The sequence below is a fragment of the Homalodisca vitripennis genome, chromosome 5 (genome assembly GCF_021130785.1).
Source record: "Homalodisca vitripennis isolate AUS2020 chromosome 5, UT_GWSS_2.1, whole genome shotgun sequence".
Classification (NCBI taxonomy): Eukaryota; Metazoa; Arthropoda; class Insecta; order Hemiptera; family Cicadellidae; genus Homalodisca; species Homalodisca vitripennis.
Genome location: NC_060211.1, coordinates 102,927,264 through 102,946,149, shown reverse-complemented (window position 1 = coordinate 102,946,149; position 18,886 = coordinate 102,927,264). Strand labels below are relative to the sequence as shown.

At 34.0% G+C, this 18,886-nt stretch overlaps 2 protein-coding genes across 3 annotated transcripts in view; one reads left to right on the top strand and one right to left on the bottom strand.

Annotated features, from left to right (window-relative positions):
* LOC124362600 (rho GTPase-activating protein 12-like) overlaps positions 1-18,886 on the bottom strand; it is a 59,661-nt gene that overhangs the window by 37,491 nt on the left and 3,284 nt on the right. The window contains exons 2-4 of the mRNA XM_046817245.1: positions 13,763-15,632; positions 12,253-12,438; positions 7,133-7,285 (exon numbers count right to left, since the gene is read on the bottom strand). Coding sequence (XP_046673201.1) covers positions 7,133-7,285; positions 12,253-12,438; positions 13,763-15,559 — 2,136 coding nt within the window. The 5' untranslated portion in view covers positions 15,560-15,632. The remainder of the gene's footprint in view (positions 1-7,132; positions 7,286-12,252; positions 12,439-13,762; positions 15,633-18,886) is intronic.
* LOC124362601 (trichohyalin-like) overlaps positions 15,183-18,886 on the top strand; it is a 49,920-nt gene continuing 46,216 nt past the window's right edge. Inside the window, exon 1 of one of the 2 annotated variants that reach the window (XM_046817247.1) lies at positions 15,183-15,304. The gene's annotated coding sequence lies outside the window, so the exon portion shown is untranslated. The remainder of the gene's footprint in view (positions 15,305-18,886) is intronic. The other variant, XM_046817249.1, reaches the window with a different exon arrangement.

Sequence of the window (18,886 nt, the reverse complement as noted above, 5' to 3'; positions counted from 1 at the left end):
TTTTATTTGTTGTTGAATTTTTCAGTAATAATAACAAAAAACCACGATCTTTTTTAATGATAAACGTCTATGAATAACTAAAAATGTATCTAGGATTTGCGATTTTGAATTTTTGTTTCTTTATGTTGCTTGAAATGTATTAAAAATGCATCATTAGAAGAAACTCTTAAAGTTGACATAATATGAGGATAAATGTTACAGTAAAAACTGATCACACAAAAAGTCATGTAGTGCCATCTGAAGATCATTCATCTTGTAAAACAAGAAAGCTGATCTGCCCTTTATCTCTTACTTCAAATAAATCGCTATACATGATGGTAAGGGCCAGGGACGTGCCATAATCTGTCTAAACCCAGATTGTAATTTTGGTTAGATGATTTCTTCTTTATTGACATGGTCAGCAATTTGGTTAATTATTATCACTCAATATCACTCACATCAATATCACTACCAGATTCCATTTCCGTTAATGTTGTCAATCTTAAAATTAGCTGGTATACTAATATTCTTGTTTTACAAACATTACATTTTCTTAAGCAGGACCAAATATCTTCCCGAGATTTAGTCTATTTATGGCTACTTTATAACTTTGCATATGTCATGTCTGGTTTTCCAGGAATTATTCTAAATCTGCTCCTAAGCTTTGTGAATTGGAAAACAATCTTCTGTTTTCTTTTAGGGACCCTTTCTTAGTGTTTCTTTAATAACAATAGGTTACATCAGTTTCAATCTAAATTATCTAATTATTAGACACTCCCGATTTTGTCTCTGACATTCCTGTGACACTGTGTTTTATATTAAATTTGGAAACATCCTGATAAGATATTGGTTTTGGATTATTTTTGTTCTTTTTACACACATAGCAAAATATACACCAGCTTGTGATCAGTCATTTTTACTTGTCTATGACCTGTTACACTTGGAGCATCTATAATGCTGGTTCTCTCAACATCAACCGACTTGTTCACTATACACTATAATCTAGTCTAACAAAGTGGTCAAGGTTCCTGTGTCCCTTGTTGGTTGAGTTATTACATGCACAATGCCATAATATTTCGAGAGTTGGCATAAATATAAGGTACCCTAGTTGATGTCAAATATAGAACTGAATTATATTGCTAAGTCAATAAAGAAGGCATAAAACAAAGTATCCAATGTAAGCTGGCCTGTATACCACACAAAAAAGTTCAATTTCTTTTAGCCCTATAACAACACAAACATGTTCAATACCAGGGTCCAATCTTCAGAGAGGGAAAACTGCTTATACAATATATTTCGGGTATACAGTATTAGTAACAACTCCTTTTGTTATCTTTCCTTTTTCCAGAGATTTACAGTCCAATCCATAACCATTATCAGATAATCCATGTTATTATCGAATAGTTCTCAAAATTAAAACACATTTCCATCACACCAAAAATATTTAAATTTAAATCAACTAATCAACACATCTGTGTTAATGTCTCATGTTAAGATAAGCGATTCAGAGCTCACCTAAGTTGCTCCCTCCTATTTACCAGTTTCCCTAGCCCTCAGAAGTGCCTGTGCTATGAGGCATGTTCATAAAAGTAGGTAGCATAAAAAAAAACAAGTAAAACAATTTTTTTTCAACACAATTTTATTTCTACATGAAATCCCAAGCCTTAAACTATTTTTCAACATAGTTTTCACTGATGTTCAAACACATGTAATCAATTTGTCCATACCCTCTTCTTAGAAGGTTCCTGCCAACGAATGTAGCCACGACTCCACAGCAGTTTTCATTTCATCATCGGTTTCAAAACATTGGCCACCTAGCTCGCGCTTCATGTGCAGGAACAAGTGGTAGTGAGACGGTGCTAAGTCCGGGCTGTAGGACGGAACCATTGTTTGAGTGTCACCAGCAGTATGGGGCTGAGCATTGTTATTGAGCAACACAATGCCGTTACTGAGCATTCCTCTCTGTATGTTTTGAACTGCCCGCTTTAGTTTTCTTAAGGTTTCGCTGTACCTTGCCACATTAGTGGTTTCACATCTTAGAAGAAAATCAATCAGAAAAACACCTTTCCGATCCCAAAAGACAGTGCACATGATTTTTTGTGAAGACATTGTCGTCTTGAATGTTTGTTTCTTCGGAGATTGCATGTGTCGCCACTCCATTGACTGCTGTTTGGATTCCGGTGTGACATGACATACCCAAGATTCATCACCTGTCACAATTTTGTTTATAAAAAATCCTCACCATATCACAGTACCGTGTGAGAAAAGTCAAAGCACTTCCGAGTCTCTTGCCTTTGTGCACGTCAGTTAGCATTTTTGGAACCCATCGGTAACACAGCTTGCGATAACCTAAGTGGTCTGTAAAAATAAAATTTGTACAAAAGAGTGTGTGAAATTTGTTGGAAATCATCAGAGAGCGTTGTCATAATGAAACGTCTGTTCTCTTGGACTTTTTCATCAACTGCCCTTAACAGATCATCGGTGACGAGATTATGCCAACCACTCCGATTCTCATCATGCACATTTGTTTGACCACCATTGAACATTCTAACCCATTTTCTCACCATTCCTTCACTCATCACATCTTCCCCGTAAACATCTCAAAGTTGACGATAAATTTCAGCTGGTTTCACATTATTTGCGTTCAAAAATCTTATTACAGAACGAATCTCACAATTGGCGGGATCACTAATTGTCTTAAACATTTAGAGAAAACTGAAAACACACGTGGAACAACTAAAATAGCGTGAGTCGATAGCCAGTGAACAAGGACGACTAGTGCACATGCGCAGAACACTGATTGCAGTGCTACAGCGGCAGTAGAATGAAACGCTACTTACTTTCTGAACACGCCTCTTAGCACAGCCACAAGAGCCAGAAACAACCCCCTACCTCAGATGCCTGTCAAGACTGGGGGCCAGCACAGCTGCCAACCCCATCAATCACAAGAAAAAGAGACTGGCACTGTATCCGAAGACAGCAGACCCACAGATATGGTATCCACAACCAAAAGATCCCAAGGGAACAATACATAGCCCAAAAACACATTACATCTGCTTCCAAGAAAGCCATGGTGGCAGTGTTGAAATCGGTACTGGAAGTCGCCTGGCATGCTCTTCTCTGTACTGCTTTTATTGTGTACTGAGGTTATGGATCTTGGTCTCGTAGTGGTCTTCAATCTCGTAGCACTTAATTGTCTTCCCCTTGTAGCCTTTATCAATATTGATAAAACACTGTTCAGATTACACCAAGTTTTCATTAAAAGAGATTGTCTCTTCCCTCAGAACACTAGTCTCCTTGTTCAGGTCGTTAAGCTTGTTTATCATACATGAAATATAAGGAACAAACTGTACAATTGTATCTTCACCAAAGATGGCATAAACCATTTGCAATTTACATTATAATTTGGCTGCTAAGTCAATAAGTCTAAAATATTGAAAGCTTGCTGGATCTAGTTGGAGACAATTTACAATAAAAATGAAATAAAAACTAAAGCTAATTGTACTAAAACCTAAATAAACTACCACCTAAACCTAACAAATATGTAAACTGAAATAAATAATTAATACAATTAATGTCTACTATTTAATTTGATATCACAATGAACTATCCTAATTTAGTTTATTTTTGTCCTCAAATACTCGAGCCACACGTTTGATCTGCTCATTCTGATGCTGACAGTGAATAACCTCATCCACACTCTTCAAATTATTCTAGTATTGTAGAACTATATAAAATACACAGACAATCTCAAATTTCTTAATAGTAACTGAACTGGGACTGTCACAAGAAAACTTTGCAAAACCTGGCTTGGGAGCCACTAACTCGTAGAAGGGGTTACAAGAAAAGATCATATCAAAGGGAGGAGTAGCTGGATATGTAAAAAAGATCAGAAGAAGGAAGTAACACTTGTCAAAACAAGCAGGGCTGAAACTGAACTCATAGTGACACAGCTCCCTTTGATAAAAAGTCAATAGTAAATAGTTTTTAACACAAAAAAAATCACGAATCTAGCTCCTCTCCCTGGCTAGGAAATGAGCAATATAACAAAATATTTAGGCATCACTATTGACTTGAAACAGTCCTGGACACCACACAGAGACCAACTCTGTAAGAAACTCCCTTCGAGTATCTATGTAAGTCACAGACTTAAACAAGTATGTGGTTTAAATGTGGCATGAGTTGCCTATTTTGCTCTTTTTGAAACACTCCTGAGTTACGGCGTAGTGTTTTGAGTAGGAAGAACAGCAGCATCCAATATGGGAAAGATTTTTATCCAACAAAAAGAGAAATAAGATGCCTAGCAGGACTACACCACCAAGAAAGCTGCCGGGAACCCTTTAAACCAGGGGTTCTCAAATTTTTTGCACCTACCCCCCCTTTTGTGTCAGAAATTTTGAAGACCCCGACCATAAATTGTAATTGGAGTGAGGAAAGCTCAACACCACTAAATAAATAGGACTCGTATCATGTAGAATGCTTTAGTTTTATTTTATGGTATTCCCTCATTAAATATTTGATAAAATCTAAATTTATTTTCCACTAATAAAAGTATGACAGTAAAACTAATAACACGAAACATGAATATGAAATTAAAATATAATATTATTTATTGCTTTATAAAGCCTGCAGACGAGCACAATCAGCCTAAGCTGCAACATTTGAGAGATTTTATGAAATGACTTAGGGATTTTATGAACTATGACGACTTGGTCTTTTGTCTGCCTGATTTAACCAGTAAAAAGCGGTAAGCAAAATAAATAGATGTTTTCTTCCGCGATTCTTCCGTGACCTCCGACGTAGCCTTTCGCGACCCCTAGGTTGAAAACCCCTGCTTTCAATTAAATATTATTACAATAACCTCTCTTTACATTCAGGGAAACAATAAATTCTACATGCAGTTGCCACACAACAGCCAAGACATCACGAACTACACCCATACAACACAAGACATGCCTCAATTTTTCCAAGAAAGACCCTACTACAGCGAGTCTAAATTCCTAAACACCTGACACAGTGCAGCCCAAGACAAGAACTCTCTCAGACACCAAAAAGACAACCTTGGACTGAATAGTTATGAAACAAAAATCTTTGCATTGTATAAATTCCTCTTATTAATCACTATATTGACAGCTCTGATCCTAATTTATCTAAAAGACGCTGTGCCGTGTTGTACAATGTCGTCTACTGCTGCAAATAACTCTGGTCAAAAAGCAAATAGTACCATGCGCTAAGAATTTTCACTGCCCACAATAGGTTAAGCCTATACTACACCCCTTGAAACCAGACCATTATATTTATGCTAGGAATGCTGTTCATTTATGAACCAAGTTTGTAAAAAAAACCCTAGGGTAAAAATAATGAGGTTTAAACATATCTTAAATTCCATAAAAGATATTATAATGTTTTGGTGACAAAATATTTGGAATAGATCCCTTTATAAGAAGAATTATAAGAATAACCTTATAATAACTTTAGTAAGTGACATAAATACAAAGAACAAAAAAACATTATGCAATTGTTATTTAAAAATGAAAATATTTTTCAATGGAAACACTATTATTTGAAATCTATGTATAGACCACAAGAACACAAAGTTTCAGTAAATTCAGCAAAGAATAAAGTTTATATGGATTTTTCAACTAAGAATGTCAGAAAACGAACCCGCACGCTCAGCCAGCTGGCAGTAAATGGTAAACAAAGAGAACTAAAAGATTCACTAGCAATCTATAAGGCTTTTTTTGCACAAAGAATTAAATTATAATCAGCAAAGTTTCACAGACAAACTTTGGTCCACTAGTTTTAAATTCCAGTGTTCATTAGCCATCATGCACATTATTTCAGCCATTCTTAAACCTAATGCACCACTGACGCACTCCAGTGGTCACATCGTTCCCATGAACTTCACAGAGTTGGCGGTAAATCTAAATTGGTTTATTGTGTTTAGCCAATAAAAACCATCTTACCGACCACACTCCACAACCCACAGATTTTCAATTGCATCACACATTTCAAACCGCTATTGTAAAACAATAAGAAGCGAAAATAACCTCTCACTAGCACAGCTAGATAGCCACTGAATGGAGAAACATTCTGACATAAAAATGGCCATGTTAGTCCCTAGCAGCTATAGAGCGAAACATAATCTACTTTCTGGATAGCCCTCTTATAGTCTGTCTCCAAAAGGTTAAGAGCAATATCCTGTATTATCCAACTTTTGCATGGACCTTGGGTAATGTTGATTTTGAGAATCACATATTGAAACCATAATCGAACTGTGTATTGAAGCAAGGTAGGAGTACACCACATCACTTATGGCATAATACACTTCGCCGAGGTCGCAGTCTTTCAAGTTTATAGCTCATTTCATTCTTGATATGATTCTCGAGGACAGGCAGACAGTAGTACAGAAGATAAAATTTTCATCTCCTCGATAGACAAGAAAGAATGTAAGTCAGTGATAGGCTTCAATGAAGCTCAGTCAAATTTCATCATTGGACATGTATCACCAATGAACTCTATGTTCCTTGCATAAAAATGAAGTTTATGCAAAATGTCATGGCTATAAGCCAGTTTGTTTTTGAGATAGCATTCGGTCAGATGGTGAACCAAATTAATGACCAAAGACCTCGACAATAGGCCGTCAACCTTAGGTTAACTTCTCAATGAATAACTTTCTTTGAGAAGTGATCTAGTAAAACATATTTTCGATCACTACAGGAATTATAGACCTTTTATATTAGAAAATTTTGCCAATTTTCTAAACTGGGCTCAAATAAAAACAGCTGAAAATACATTTTTTGCAGTATCTATGTGAGTTAAACCTTTGATTTTATTAGTAGTGTAATCTATACCATCAACTATTATACATTCAGGAAGTGACACTTTTTTAATGATTAATAACTTGAGGAAATAATATTTTTTATAATCATAGTTTTTTGAAAATAACATTTGTTAATAAAGTTTTTTTAAGAAATTATTTATTTTAAAATAAAACACAAGTAATTCCTCGTCTGAATTGATCTTTCACACACATCTCGTAAAAATTGTATCCTTAACTTCAACTGTATTATACATACATAACTATATTTACATAAACTTAAAATTTATGCTGAAATAAAGGTTTTACATCGCTAATAAAAGGTTACCATACCTTGGCATTTGAGGCAATGTTGATGTAGCAAGTCTGGCCACTGACTGCATCTATGTCTGACCTCCAACCACTGGGCAAGGGTAGATTGACAACAAACATGTCATCTGTGTCCACAGCACTTGGAGTTGTATCATCTTCAATCTTTGTTTCTATCTGTAATTTCATTTTTTACTTAGTACTACAAAAAGACTATTGCAAAAAACAATAAATGATAAGTTCTCCCATAAATCCAATAAGAGATATATTAAAACTGCTCATGAATTAAAAATATAACAAGTAAATTACAATTAATGCTCATTAATAATACAGTACTAAAACTGATTTACTTCATACATTAAAAAATAATGTAATGTAATAAAAATGGGTTGTGTCTATATATTGCTAGACTGACTTATAAGACAAATGAAAGGCTGTTATAATTTTAAAACGTGACAATAACCTAAGACAGCAACCATTACTCCTAGGTAATTCTCTGGATAATAATTTTAAAATGTAATGGAGAATACAGAACTAATTTTCAGGAGTTGGACGGGTGGAATACGTCCATTTGATAGGATCTAAGACTACCTTCATGGTGCCCCAATGAACTGACATCTCCCCTCAACAAATACTACCAACAGTAGAAGTAAGTAATGAAGGGAGAAATTCTTGATCTGCAGTGTGAGAACCTTTGTCTATAACTTTCAAATTAAACAGTGCTAAAATCTTTCCCTGTTGGTTAAGTGTAATTTACTTTTGAAATTTCTACACTAATAACAATGAAAATAAACCCAGTCTTTCTGTTAATTTATATTTTGTTATGGCACAATTCCTGAGAGATTCTGAATTTTTTCCTATGGTACTTATTAGCTAGAATAATGTATAGAGAAATTCAACAACTCTATTTGTACACTGCAGACACTTCTAATTTACATTGTTCTTTTTAGAGCAAAAACATAGCTGTGCCACCTGCATTACAACCTGTGTGCTGACATGGAACATTATCCGTTCCTGTATAATAAAAAGGATTTTTGTTGCATTTCTTTTTCATTTCATCCACTAATTAGTTTTTCTGTATATCAATTAGTAACTATTATAATTAAAATATAAAAATTAAATCCAGAATTGAACTAATAATGAAACTGCACTAAACTGTTGATTACTTTATTGGTATTGAAATGTCTCTTTTTTTGTAAAGAGGATAGTAATTATCAATGAGAATAAATCATGTAAACCAATATTTAATAAAAATATTGGAAATAATATTTAAGCTGAATAAATATTGAAGATTAGTACATAACATTTTCTCTCTGGTAACTCCTCTATCAACTGTACACTGACTGACCTGGTGGTACTATCTCAAACCTTCCAATCTATAAACTACTTATGAGTCATATCACTACATGAACTTATCATTTGTAAACACTGCCTTATTTTAGAAACACCAATTTTACACAATTATACTATGAGTTGCTATAAATAACAAAAACTGTTTTCTTTACATGTGTGCAGTGCCATTGGTCAAGTTAATACTGCTATCTTTTTATCAACTGTTTCAATGACTGACATCTTTTAAAATGAATATATAACCATCTACCTACCAGTCGCTTATTTTTTGTGAAGAGTTTTTATCATGGACAGTTTAAATTTGAAATATTTTCATTAACAAGAGACACATAGATGTTTTTGAAGAGCTTTATTAACATTTTGATTGCGACAGATGACTTATGACGCACAGCCAGGTTAAGAGTAGTCACTCCCACTCAGTGTACAACAGCAGTGAAGGTGTTAGCTACATGAATTATAGCATGACATTTATTGTACAGTAGTTAAAACACCTTTATTGTGGCAGATGCCTTATGACACAGAGTCAGGTTAAGAGTAGCTGGTCGCATTTAGTTGTACACTAGCAGTAAAAGTGTAAATCAGGAGTTTTCCAACGTTTACAATATAATACACTAGCGGGACTCATTGCGGTTACAACTGTGGGATTAGTAGGAAACCTTTATGTTGTTCGCAAACATCACTAAAAAAATGTGATAGCCATCAGGACAAGTGAGCATATTCACACTATAACTCTCCCCACTGAGAGATTATATCTCATGGATTAAAATATGGATACTATTGAGCATCATTGCATTCATCATTTTAAGTAAAAATGATCAATTTTTAATCCATATTTTGAATTTTGGTATCCAATATTTATGAAGAGTGTGCAGTTCAAGTGAATGATATCATGAGTTTCCTTCAGTTCTCATGATTGGTTAAGAAAACATACAATAAAACTCTTCTTTAGCGTATCTATAGAACTCATGTGGGACCCTAATTTTAATTTGATGATTGAACAGTTCTGAATATGATGAAAATGGTCATTAAAATTATACCTTTTTTTAACGATTTTTGTGGTAAGGTGTGAAGTTTTCAAAGCAAGCACCTTAGAGGTAAATTACCTAGAGTTATATGCAGGTCTAATTGTAAGAATAATAATTATTATGCAACTATTAGATTTTCCCAACATCTCCCTTCTAACATCCTCCTTTTCCTCTTTTCACTGGATTCCCATGACAATCTCTCAATACTTGGAGAAATTAAAAATAAGTTTTAGTGGGATTATTTCCATGAATTTTACAATAAGATGTATATGTATTATGTAGGGGTCAATTTCAATATTCATTGTAAATACATCTATTGTATTAAAAACAATCAAAATTGAGAGTAGGAACTGTTTTTGATGCAAATTCTCAATTCTACCAATTTTTCCAGAGAGAGAAACAAGAATCTATGCTTAAGTCGATTCTTTGTTGACATAAATTTATTCCTCAGTGATGTAATTTGTTAGAGGTTTAGTTAGATGAGGTGTTAACAAACAAGACACAATGAAGTTTTGATCAATCAAATAGCAGCAGTAAATACAAATCCCAATGCAGAAAAAAATTACTAAAAAATGACACAACTTGGGGGGGGGGGAGGCATGATAAATCACAGAGCCAAATGTACGATTGAGGCAGGCAGTAATAGTGTGATCAGTAATTCAGCAGGACTGACTTCCCTTTTAACTGATAAATACTGGAAGTATTAGAACTGTTTAAGGACATTTGATTCGTATGACTATTATGGCTTAAATTATTAGAGCGAACAGAAGAAGTGAAAAAAGGTTGTGTAGGCCAATGCAATTATTTGATAGTGATATTACATACTTGATTCATATGCTCTAGAAAAGTCAGGAGTTTTCTGGTCAGGTAGAGATCCGTAACCAGACTACGAATTGTTTAGTATAATCTTGCTACTTACAAAAATATATTATTAACTTTATCTACGCGAAATCAACAATTATTATTACAAGATAGGAGTACGCACACCATCTGTCATGTAACTCGCTTCGGGATCCATTAAAAATTTATGTCTTTAACCTCACTTCACACTCAAGATGTTCTGCTGACAGATAGACAGGCACTTATACCGAAAATAACTATTTACATCCTCCCACCAGACAAAATAAAAATTGTGTCAGCCTATTGAGGGATAGGTTTCAATGATGCAGAACCAAGTTCCATTGTTAGACATGCTTCAACAATCAACTCATTCTTGTCTAAGTAGAAATGAAGTTGCACATTTAAACTCCAAAAAATTCTAAAATTTAATAGTGAATTGTGAAGTTACACAAAATTTAAATTCTATGGATGAAATGCTTCTCGAGATAGCTTGCCACACCATGTAGTAACTTGGGAGTAATTTGTCTTATAATACTTGTGTTTCCTCTATGGCAAGGTACAGGAGTTTGCCTTCTATTCTTTTTGTTTACTTATCTTGTTGCAACAGATCAAATTACGATATTCAAATATTCACGGGGAAATGGCAAACTGTGAAGGGAAAAACATGTGTTGTCGGAGTTTCTTTTATTTAATATCTATTCCATCTGCGAGAAAATTGGTAAGTGTTAATATAAGTTATAGCTAGGAAACATTAACAGACTAACAAAATTTAAAACCTTTTAAATAAATTAGTCAATTTGGACAAGTCGGAGATGAATTGGAAATTTTCAGTGTAAAGACAAAGACATACATTAAAATGCCATCATTTTGGTACAATTTAAATTTTTATTAAATGTGACAATCCAGAAAGTACTGTGAACACTTGTAAACATACAATTATTCAATCAACTTTAACCTCATAATTTAACTCAAGAGAATTTTTGATCTACACAAGGATTTAGACTACTTGGTCTACTTTGATCCTGAGATTATTTAAAGTGAACCACAACATTTATTCCCACCTACATTGAATGACAATAATTTAGATCATGAACCACGACACCAACCCTAATACATTTGACCTACAGTGCGACTTCGACCCACAGTATAGTAACCGGCCCGCGACACATCCTGTAACCAACGGGAGGCACTACACTTTAACTGAACCAGAGCATATGCCACAACCAATTCAAAATCTGAGCAGCATCACATGGGGCAACTACACATTATAAAAACCGAATCTGTTCATAGTCACTGTTTCTTTGTTAACAAACACTATTATTATTGCAATGCTGAGAGTAGCTATGGTTGAGGGTAGCCTGTTTTATACAATTACAATAATGGTAGGCTTATAAATAAAATGGGTAGGCCTAATTGCAAAAATTTTTGGGCAAACATAGTGGATGGCAACCCTCTCGGCAAAGAAAACAGACAGTTCTTGATCTTTTTCTATTGCTCCTGTCACATTTGGTCCCCTTATTTGAACAAACCCAACATGTTTTAACCTTGGTACCAGGTAATTTTATCAACGAAGACGTCCTGTTCTAGGCCTACACAGTACACCATGAAACCAGTCAAAGACTTTTAAATAGATGATTTATGGTGATTAAATGTTATGACATTAAATCACCAAGAAAGAAAAAATACTATAAACACTGTTAAATACATATTTCTTGAGCCAACATACTTTATTTCAAAACATGGATCGATATATTAAATTGTCTACCCGTACGTTTGGCAGTCAATAACATGTCCAACCATAAGCTTCACACAGTTTTTGGGGTACAAAATATTGCCTGCCCGGGTGAAAGGTTGGTGGACATTATATTTCAAGTCTTCTAAGGAAAGAAGGCAATTAACGTTAACAAATTATAAACAAATAATAATTACATTTGCATAGTTACGGCGAGGTGGTTTCCATCGTTTTTCTTTGGTCTTGACATTATAGAAATATTTCCTTCCATCTTCAGTATTGTATTCGTTCCAGCCCTCTCCGAGAGTTCTTGTTGGCTCCTGGTTCAGTGGTGGAGACAAAGGATCTTGAGGTAGTTCAACTCTAGACTTGGCTGTGAATACCTGTCAACAAGGTGGATATTTGTAAATAAATATAATTAAGTAAATTTAAGTACAAGAATGACTACAAAATGATTTTAAAATAACAATGTCTCTCATTATTTAGACACATTAGAGGCTACAAAAGAAGATACATGATAGAAAGCGTGGAGCAAACTGATTATAACAAATGTCCAATTGTTACCACCATAAAATGTGTTACTTTCAATGATAGGCTCATATCTAAAGATAATATGATAAACAACATTAAAAAAAAATAACAGTCTATACAATAATTTTGTATCACTGTTTTATTATATGAATTCAGTGTAAGTAGAATAAAGTTAGCTCAGATGGAGGGTGAATAAATAAAAATCAAAAATTGACCGCACATTTAAGGAACTTTAACTAAACTTTGAGGGTTAAGATTATGATTGAAAAGAATTCCGTCAATGTCTAAACTACATAAAAATGTCACTACAAGGTATATATAAATAAACAATGTTTCACTATAACATGAAATGGGTTATAGTGATATTTTATAAAAATTTACATGACTAAAATAACCATGTTCCTTAATCCTTCACAGATGGATTTGTATTGATGAGATTGTGTTTATATAGCGTACAGTTTGCAGATATATCTGTTAAAGGTTATGTTTTTCACACACAGTTCAAGGGTACATCTGAAAAATGAAAGGAAATCTATACCAATGAATTTTTTTAAATAAAACTGTTCAAATTTATTAAAAGTATTTAAAAAAAATATAAACAAAAACTCTCAAAACATGAGTTTAATGAGGCACATTTATTTTCAGCGTTGGCAATACTGCAGTAACTAAATAGTGCTATCATACCAAAACTTTACATTTAACTGTATTCACCTATTTTTCATGTTTTGAATAATTATAAAAAAGAAATATATAAACCTGTCTAAAACCTTGCCTTTGAATATAATTTTTGATTGCAATAATTTAATAAGGACGTTTTATATCTGTTATTAACTCACATTTTTTTAAATTAAGAGCTTAAGTCTTCACACCAATAAACTAAAAAGCTCTATGAATTTGCCTATTAACAGCTATTCATAGAGTTTATAATAGATTGTATTTTTGTACTCATCTAGATGCATTTCTAAAATGAGGTACCTGCCTATGGTCAAAGCCTATAACCTAAAAGAATTAATACTTTCATAAATTCAAGTTAACAACTCAATATCAGTACTATGAAGTAATACATTTGTTGTGAAGAATTATATAACCAGAATGATATTTTATACTTGACACATTTAAAAGAAACTTTAATATTGATGCAATTAAACTAAGCAAATAAAAAAAATGATTTCTTACCTTTCTCCGCCGTGTGAGAGGTATTTTTCTAGAGTTATTTCCATTATTTTTAAGATCCTGTTTACTCCTTGTAAGTTTCACTGAGTCAGCTTCACTCTCGGTGCTTACAAGATCCTCTCCATCGGTTGGAACTAGAGAGTCTGATGTCGTTCCACCAGAAATCTTTCTGTTTTTTATGTCATGTTCTATGTCCAGGAGACTGTCAGTGGAACTTTTTTCTGAGTTGGTCTGTTGATTACCCAGGTTGTCAAACTCCTTATGTTTGTATTTTCGCTGCCCTAACTCCTCACCACGGCTTTCACATTCCACTACAGAATCAAGGCTGTGTCTTGAGGTGGTTTTTTCTCTAGAAGCTTTTAAGCGTGATAGCTGGCTGTCACTTCCAAAATAAAACTGTCTGATTGGTTGCACTTTCTCTTTCCACTCACTTTTCTGTACCGCTTCTTCAACTTTGCTAGGAATTTTTACCTCTTCGATGTTTGCTGAGGGGCAAGTATCCTCAGCGGTACTACTTTTATCTTTACTTGTGTTGGTCTTACCGGTATTAGTTAATTCATCAAAACATGCTGTACTACTACTATCTTCACTACAACTAACAACGTTTCTTAAACGTTTCTCACTACTGCTCTTTTTGAACCACCGCTGTCGTTCAGTATTAGATTTGAAGCTCCCTTGGTATCTTAAGCTATTACTATCTACACATGAATTAAGACTTCCACAAACATTTTCACTAGATCTTGATTCTTTGGATGTATTACGGGACAAATTGAAATATACACTGCTTCCTGAATCTTTTGCAGTTCCTTCGATTGGTGACACATAACAATTATCACTTGATACACTTTTTTTACCACCTATGACCGTTGAACCACTATTAGTATTCTGTTTGTTCAAAGACACATCACTATGAATGACACCTGTATTTGAATTATTTCTTAAGCTGCTTGTTTTCAACTCTATTTGTAAAGTCAAATTTTCTAAAGAATCTGTTGCAGGAAGATTACTAAACAATCTAGAATTACCAACTTCTGGAATAAAAGTGCTATTATTTGTCACATTTGTACTGTTACCACCTCCGTTAGAATCATGTGGCTTATCTTCTTGCATTTTACACTGTGGTATATTCAAACAGCTATCTCTACTCACTGATAACTTGTTATCTGAAGCAGGCAGATCAACAGTTACATCATTCTGACAGTTATCAGGACTGGTCTTAGTGTTTCCACTATCAATTGAACTCCTCTTCACCTGCGATTTGTAATCAATATCAGTGACTGTCACATATGATGCTTCTTCATCGAACACTGATATTTCTTCACACAATGAATTATAGCCAGACGAAGACATTGTATTTGAAACTACTTTACCTTTGGAGGAATAACTGTTTTCTTTTTTTACATCAGATACTATTTGTTGATTTTCTGTTTTCGACGTTACTGTGATTTCAACATGTGCGTCGTCCGTGTATTTGATGTCATCATCAGGACTATTCTTTATAATTTCTTTTATAAATGGGTCTTTTGATGCAGCAATCTTTTCTTGGTGAGTTATATCTGAATGTTTGGTATTACTTTGGTCTATGCTAACTTTGGAATGTCTTGCTTCTATCTCTTCCACATAAGCTGCAGGGACAAAGAAAGGTCTTTGCTCTGAGCTTCGTATAACTTGCCACCAATCATTGTTTGTCTTTTTGATAAGTAGTAAGCGCTCCCCAGCTGAAATTTTAATATTCCGCCCATATTTAGTTGTGTATTCAAAATCATAAAGGACTCGAACACTGACATCACAAAACTCCATAGCTTGTAGAATCTGTTTGCTCTGTTTTATTATAAAAACGCATTATTATTGAAGGCATTAAGTAGTTTCAAACCTAAAAAATAAACATAACAATTTAGTAAATCTGTGTGTAGCAAAATGAATGCACTAAACTGACATAAATTATGAAATAAAATTAATCAAAATTCATAAGAAATTTCATTGATTAACAAGTAATACGTTTAATATGAGATATTCTTTATTTATATCCTGCATAACAAAATTATTAGTTCTAAAAATAAATAACATTAGTACAAATACTAACCTACAGTAATGACACTAACAGTGAGTGGAGTATATGACATCTTGATTTTATAATCAATCAATCAACTTTAAATACAGCTCTAACTATATCTATATATATAAAAGAAAGTCGTGTTAGTTACACTATTTATAACTCAAGAAACGGCTGAACCGATTTGGCTGAAAATTGGTAGGGAGGTAGCTAAGAACTGGGAGAAACACATAGGATACTTTTTATATCCCGTTCCCGATTCAGGATTCCGCCCCCAGTGGTCTCTAAAAGTTACTGAAATACCCGTAAGAAATGCATTACAGCAAACATATGTTATTAAGTGAAAGGGCCTGTTCAAATTGAATCAGCTGTTTCTTTGTAAACATATATAATGCAACAAAAGAAATATATGTTTTATATAATTTAATCACCATTTTAAATTTCTTTACATTTATAGTTTTAAAGCATAGAGTAAGCTTAAGAGAAACAGCAAATTTTGTTTCAACTGTTTCTGCAATCACTGTTAAAGCATAGACTTTACCTATCCAGATAATACAAATCAAATTTTAATTTTTTTACAATTCAAAGCAGTTATCTCTGCATCTCCAAGTCCAGATACGTACATTATTTGCTATCATTATTTCGACATGCTTACCATCGAACCCATCTAACCTGTGGCACAAATACAAGGATAATATGGCAGAAGATATATTTACATCAAATTCGTGTCAGTTCAATAAATTCCGATCTTAAAATGAATGAGGAGATACATAAATAGGGCCTTGCTCTTGATCTAAGACATGTGTTTATCCTCATGTGTGGTAGTTTATTAGTCAGGTTAGGAAATGCCAGCGCCAAATCGTAAAATGAATGACGCATTTAATCGAGAATTGGAATGGGAACGTGAATATGATCACCAGGAATTAGATTTAGTAGTTCAAACAAATGTGCCCCTGATGAACCCCCAACAAAAGGAAGTTTATGATACATTAATGAAGGCAATTGATGATGGAAACGGTGGTTTATATTTACATGGTGGAAACTGGTAAGACATTCCTCATGTCAGTAGTTTTAGCCACTGTTCGTGCAAGATCCAACATTGAAGTTTTCAGTTGCTTCTTCTGGAAATAGCAGCCACATTGCTAGAAAGGATGTCGTACGGCACATTCTGCATTAAAATTGCCGTTAAATCTTCAATATATTGAAGAACCAACGTGCAACATTACAAAGCGCTCCGCTATGGCGAAAGTTTTATCAGAATCGAAGATCATCATTTGGGACGAAATGCACAATAGCGCATAAACGTGCATTGGAAGCAGTCAACCTAACATCGCAAGATCTACGTAATGACTCAAAATGTTTTGGAGGGCGCAACTATTTTACTGTCTGGCGATTTCCGCCTAACATTCCCAGATCGACTGCTGCCGACAAAATAAACGCTTGCCTCAAATCATCGAATCTATGGTGCTATGTTAGGAAACTTCAGCTGACAACAAACATGAGAGTTGCATTGCTGACCGATACATCTGCTGAAGATTTCTCTGAGTAATTGTTGGCTATCGGTAATGGGTCGAGTACCCTGTCGACGAATCGAGCGGATTGATTTCATTTCCTCGGAATATCTGTAACTTTGTCTCATCGAAAGACGAACTCATCAACAAAGTATTCCCAAACATCATTACTAACCTCAAAAATAATGAATGGTTGAGTGAGCGAGCAATTTTTGGCAGCTAAGAATAAAGATGTAGATGACTTAAACTACATAATTCAGAATGAGATCATTGGTACACTGCATTCTTTCAAATCTGTTGACTGTGTAACAAATGAAGATGATGCCACCAACTATCCAATTGAATGTTTAAACTCCTTGGATGTACCTGGTACAATTTACAACTAAATATTGGTTCTGTAGTAATCATGCTTCGAAACTTATACCAACCAAAACTGTGCAACGGAACAAGTTTGGTGGTAAGTAAATTGAAGAATAATTTGATTTACACCACAATACTCAAAGGTGAGGAAATTCTCATTCCGAGGATCCCGATGATCCCACCCGACATGCCATTTTAGTTTTTAAACGGTTTCAATTTCCGATCCGTCATGACTGTAAATAAGTCACAAAGCCAATCGTTGAAAGTTTGTGGTCTTAAATCTCAAACATCCATGTTTTTCCCATGGCCAATTAAAATGTGGCATGTCCACGGGTCGGAAGACCATCCGCGTTATTTGTTTTCGCGCCTAATAAAAAAAACAAAAAAATGTAGTTTATCACAAGGTGCTACAATAAATGGGCAAATAAAGAATCATTGAATAATTATAATTTTTTATTTACAATTATCCTAATTTAAAAAGTAAAAAATGTGATCATGTGATATTGCCTTTAAGGCGGGACAAAGTTCGCCGGGTCAGCTAGTCTTGTTATAAATTCAGTGTGTTTAACCCTATTAACATTAAAATATATTATGTGCTGTTAAGGTAATTATATGGACCATTAATGTATTGATAATTAGTTATGTCTTTAAATATTTTAAAATAATATAAACATACAATTACTGAAAATAAACTAAATTATGAACATAAGGTTATCACGGACACATTAATTTTGTTTCCTCGTATTTAGTAATGCTGTAGAATGATGTTACTAGATATAGATCCCTATCATAAAACATCATAAAAATAAGAATGAACTGGAAAGGTCAGCCCAAATGGTAGAAAATGCCATAATAAAGGCCTATGAGAAAAACTGCCCCACTACAAGCAATATGCTTAAACAAGACATGCCTTGATGGACAAGAAGACGAATGGTACTTTTATCAAATTATAAAGAAACAAACAAGAAGAACCTGGAAAAAAAACTTCTGTTATAATACTAACTATTTACCAGAAGTTGCCAGAGTCCAAAAAAACTCTCCAAATCAGCTATTCAACCCTTTTGGAGTCATTTTTAAAGGCAAATAGTAGCCTAACTGAGAGTTTGGTAGCACAATTGCACAAAGAGTTTACAGTTTTGAAGGTCAGAATCAGACTTGTAAAACCAATGCAGCAGATGGCCGTTTATTCCTAAGTATTTAAGC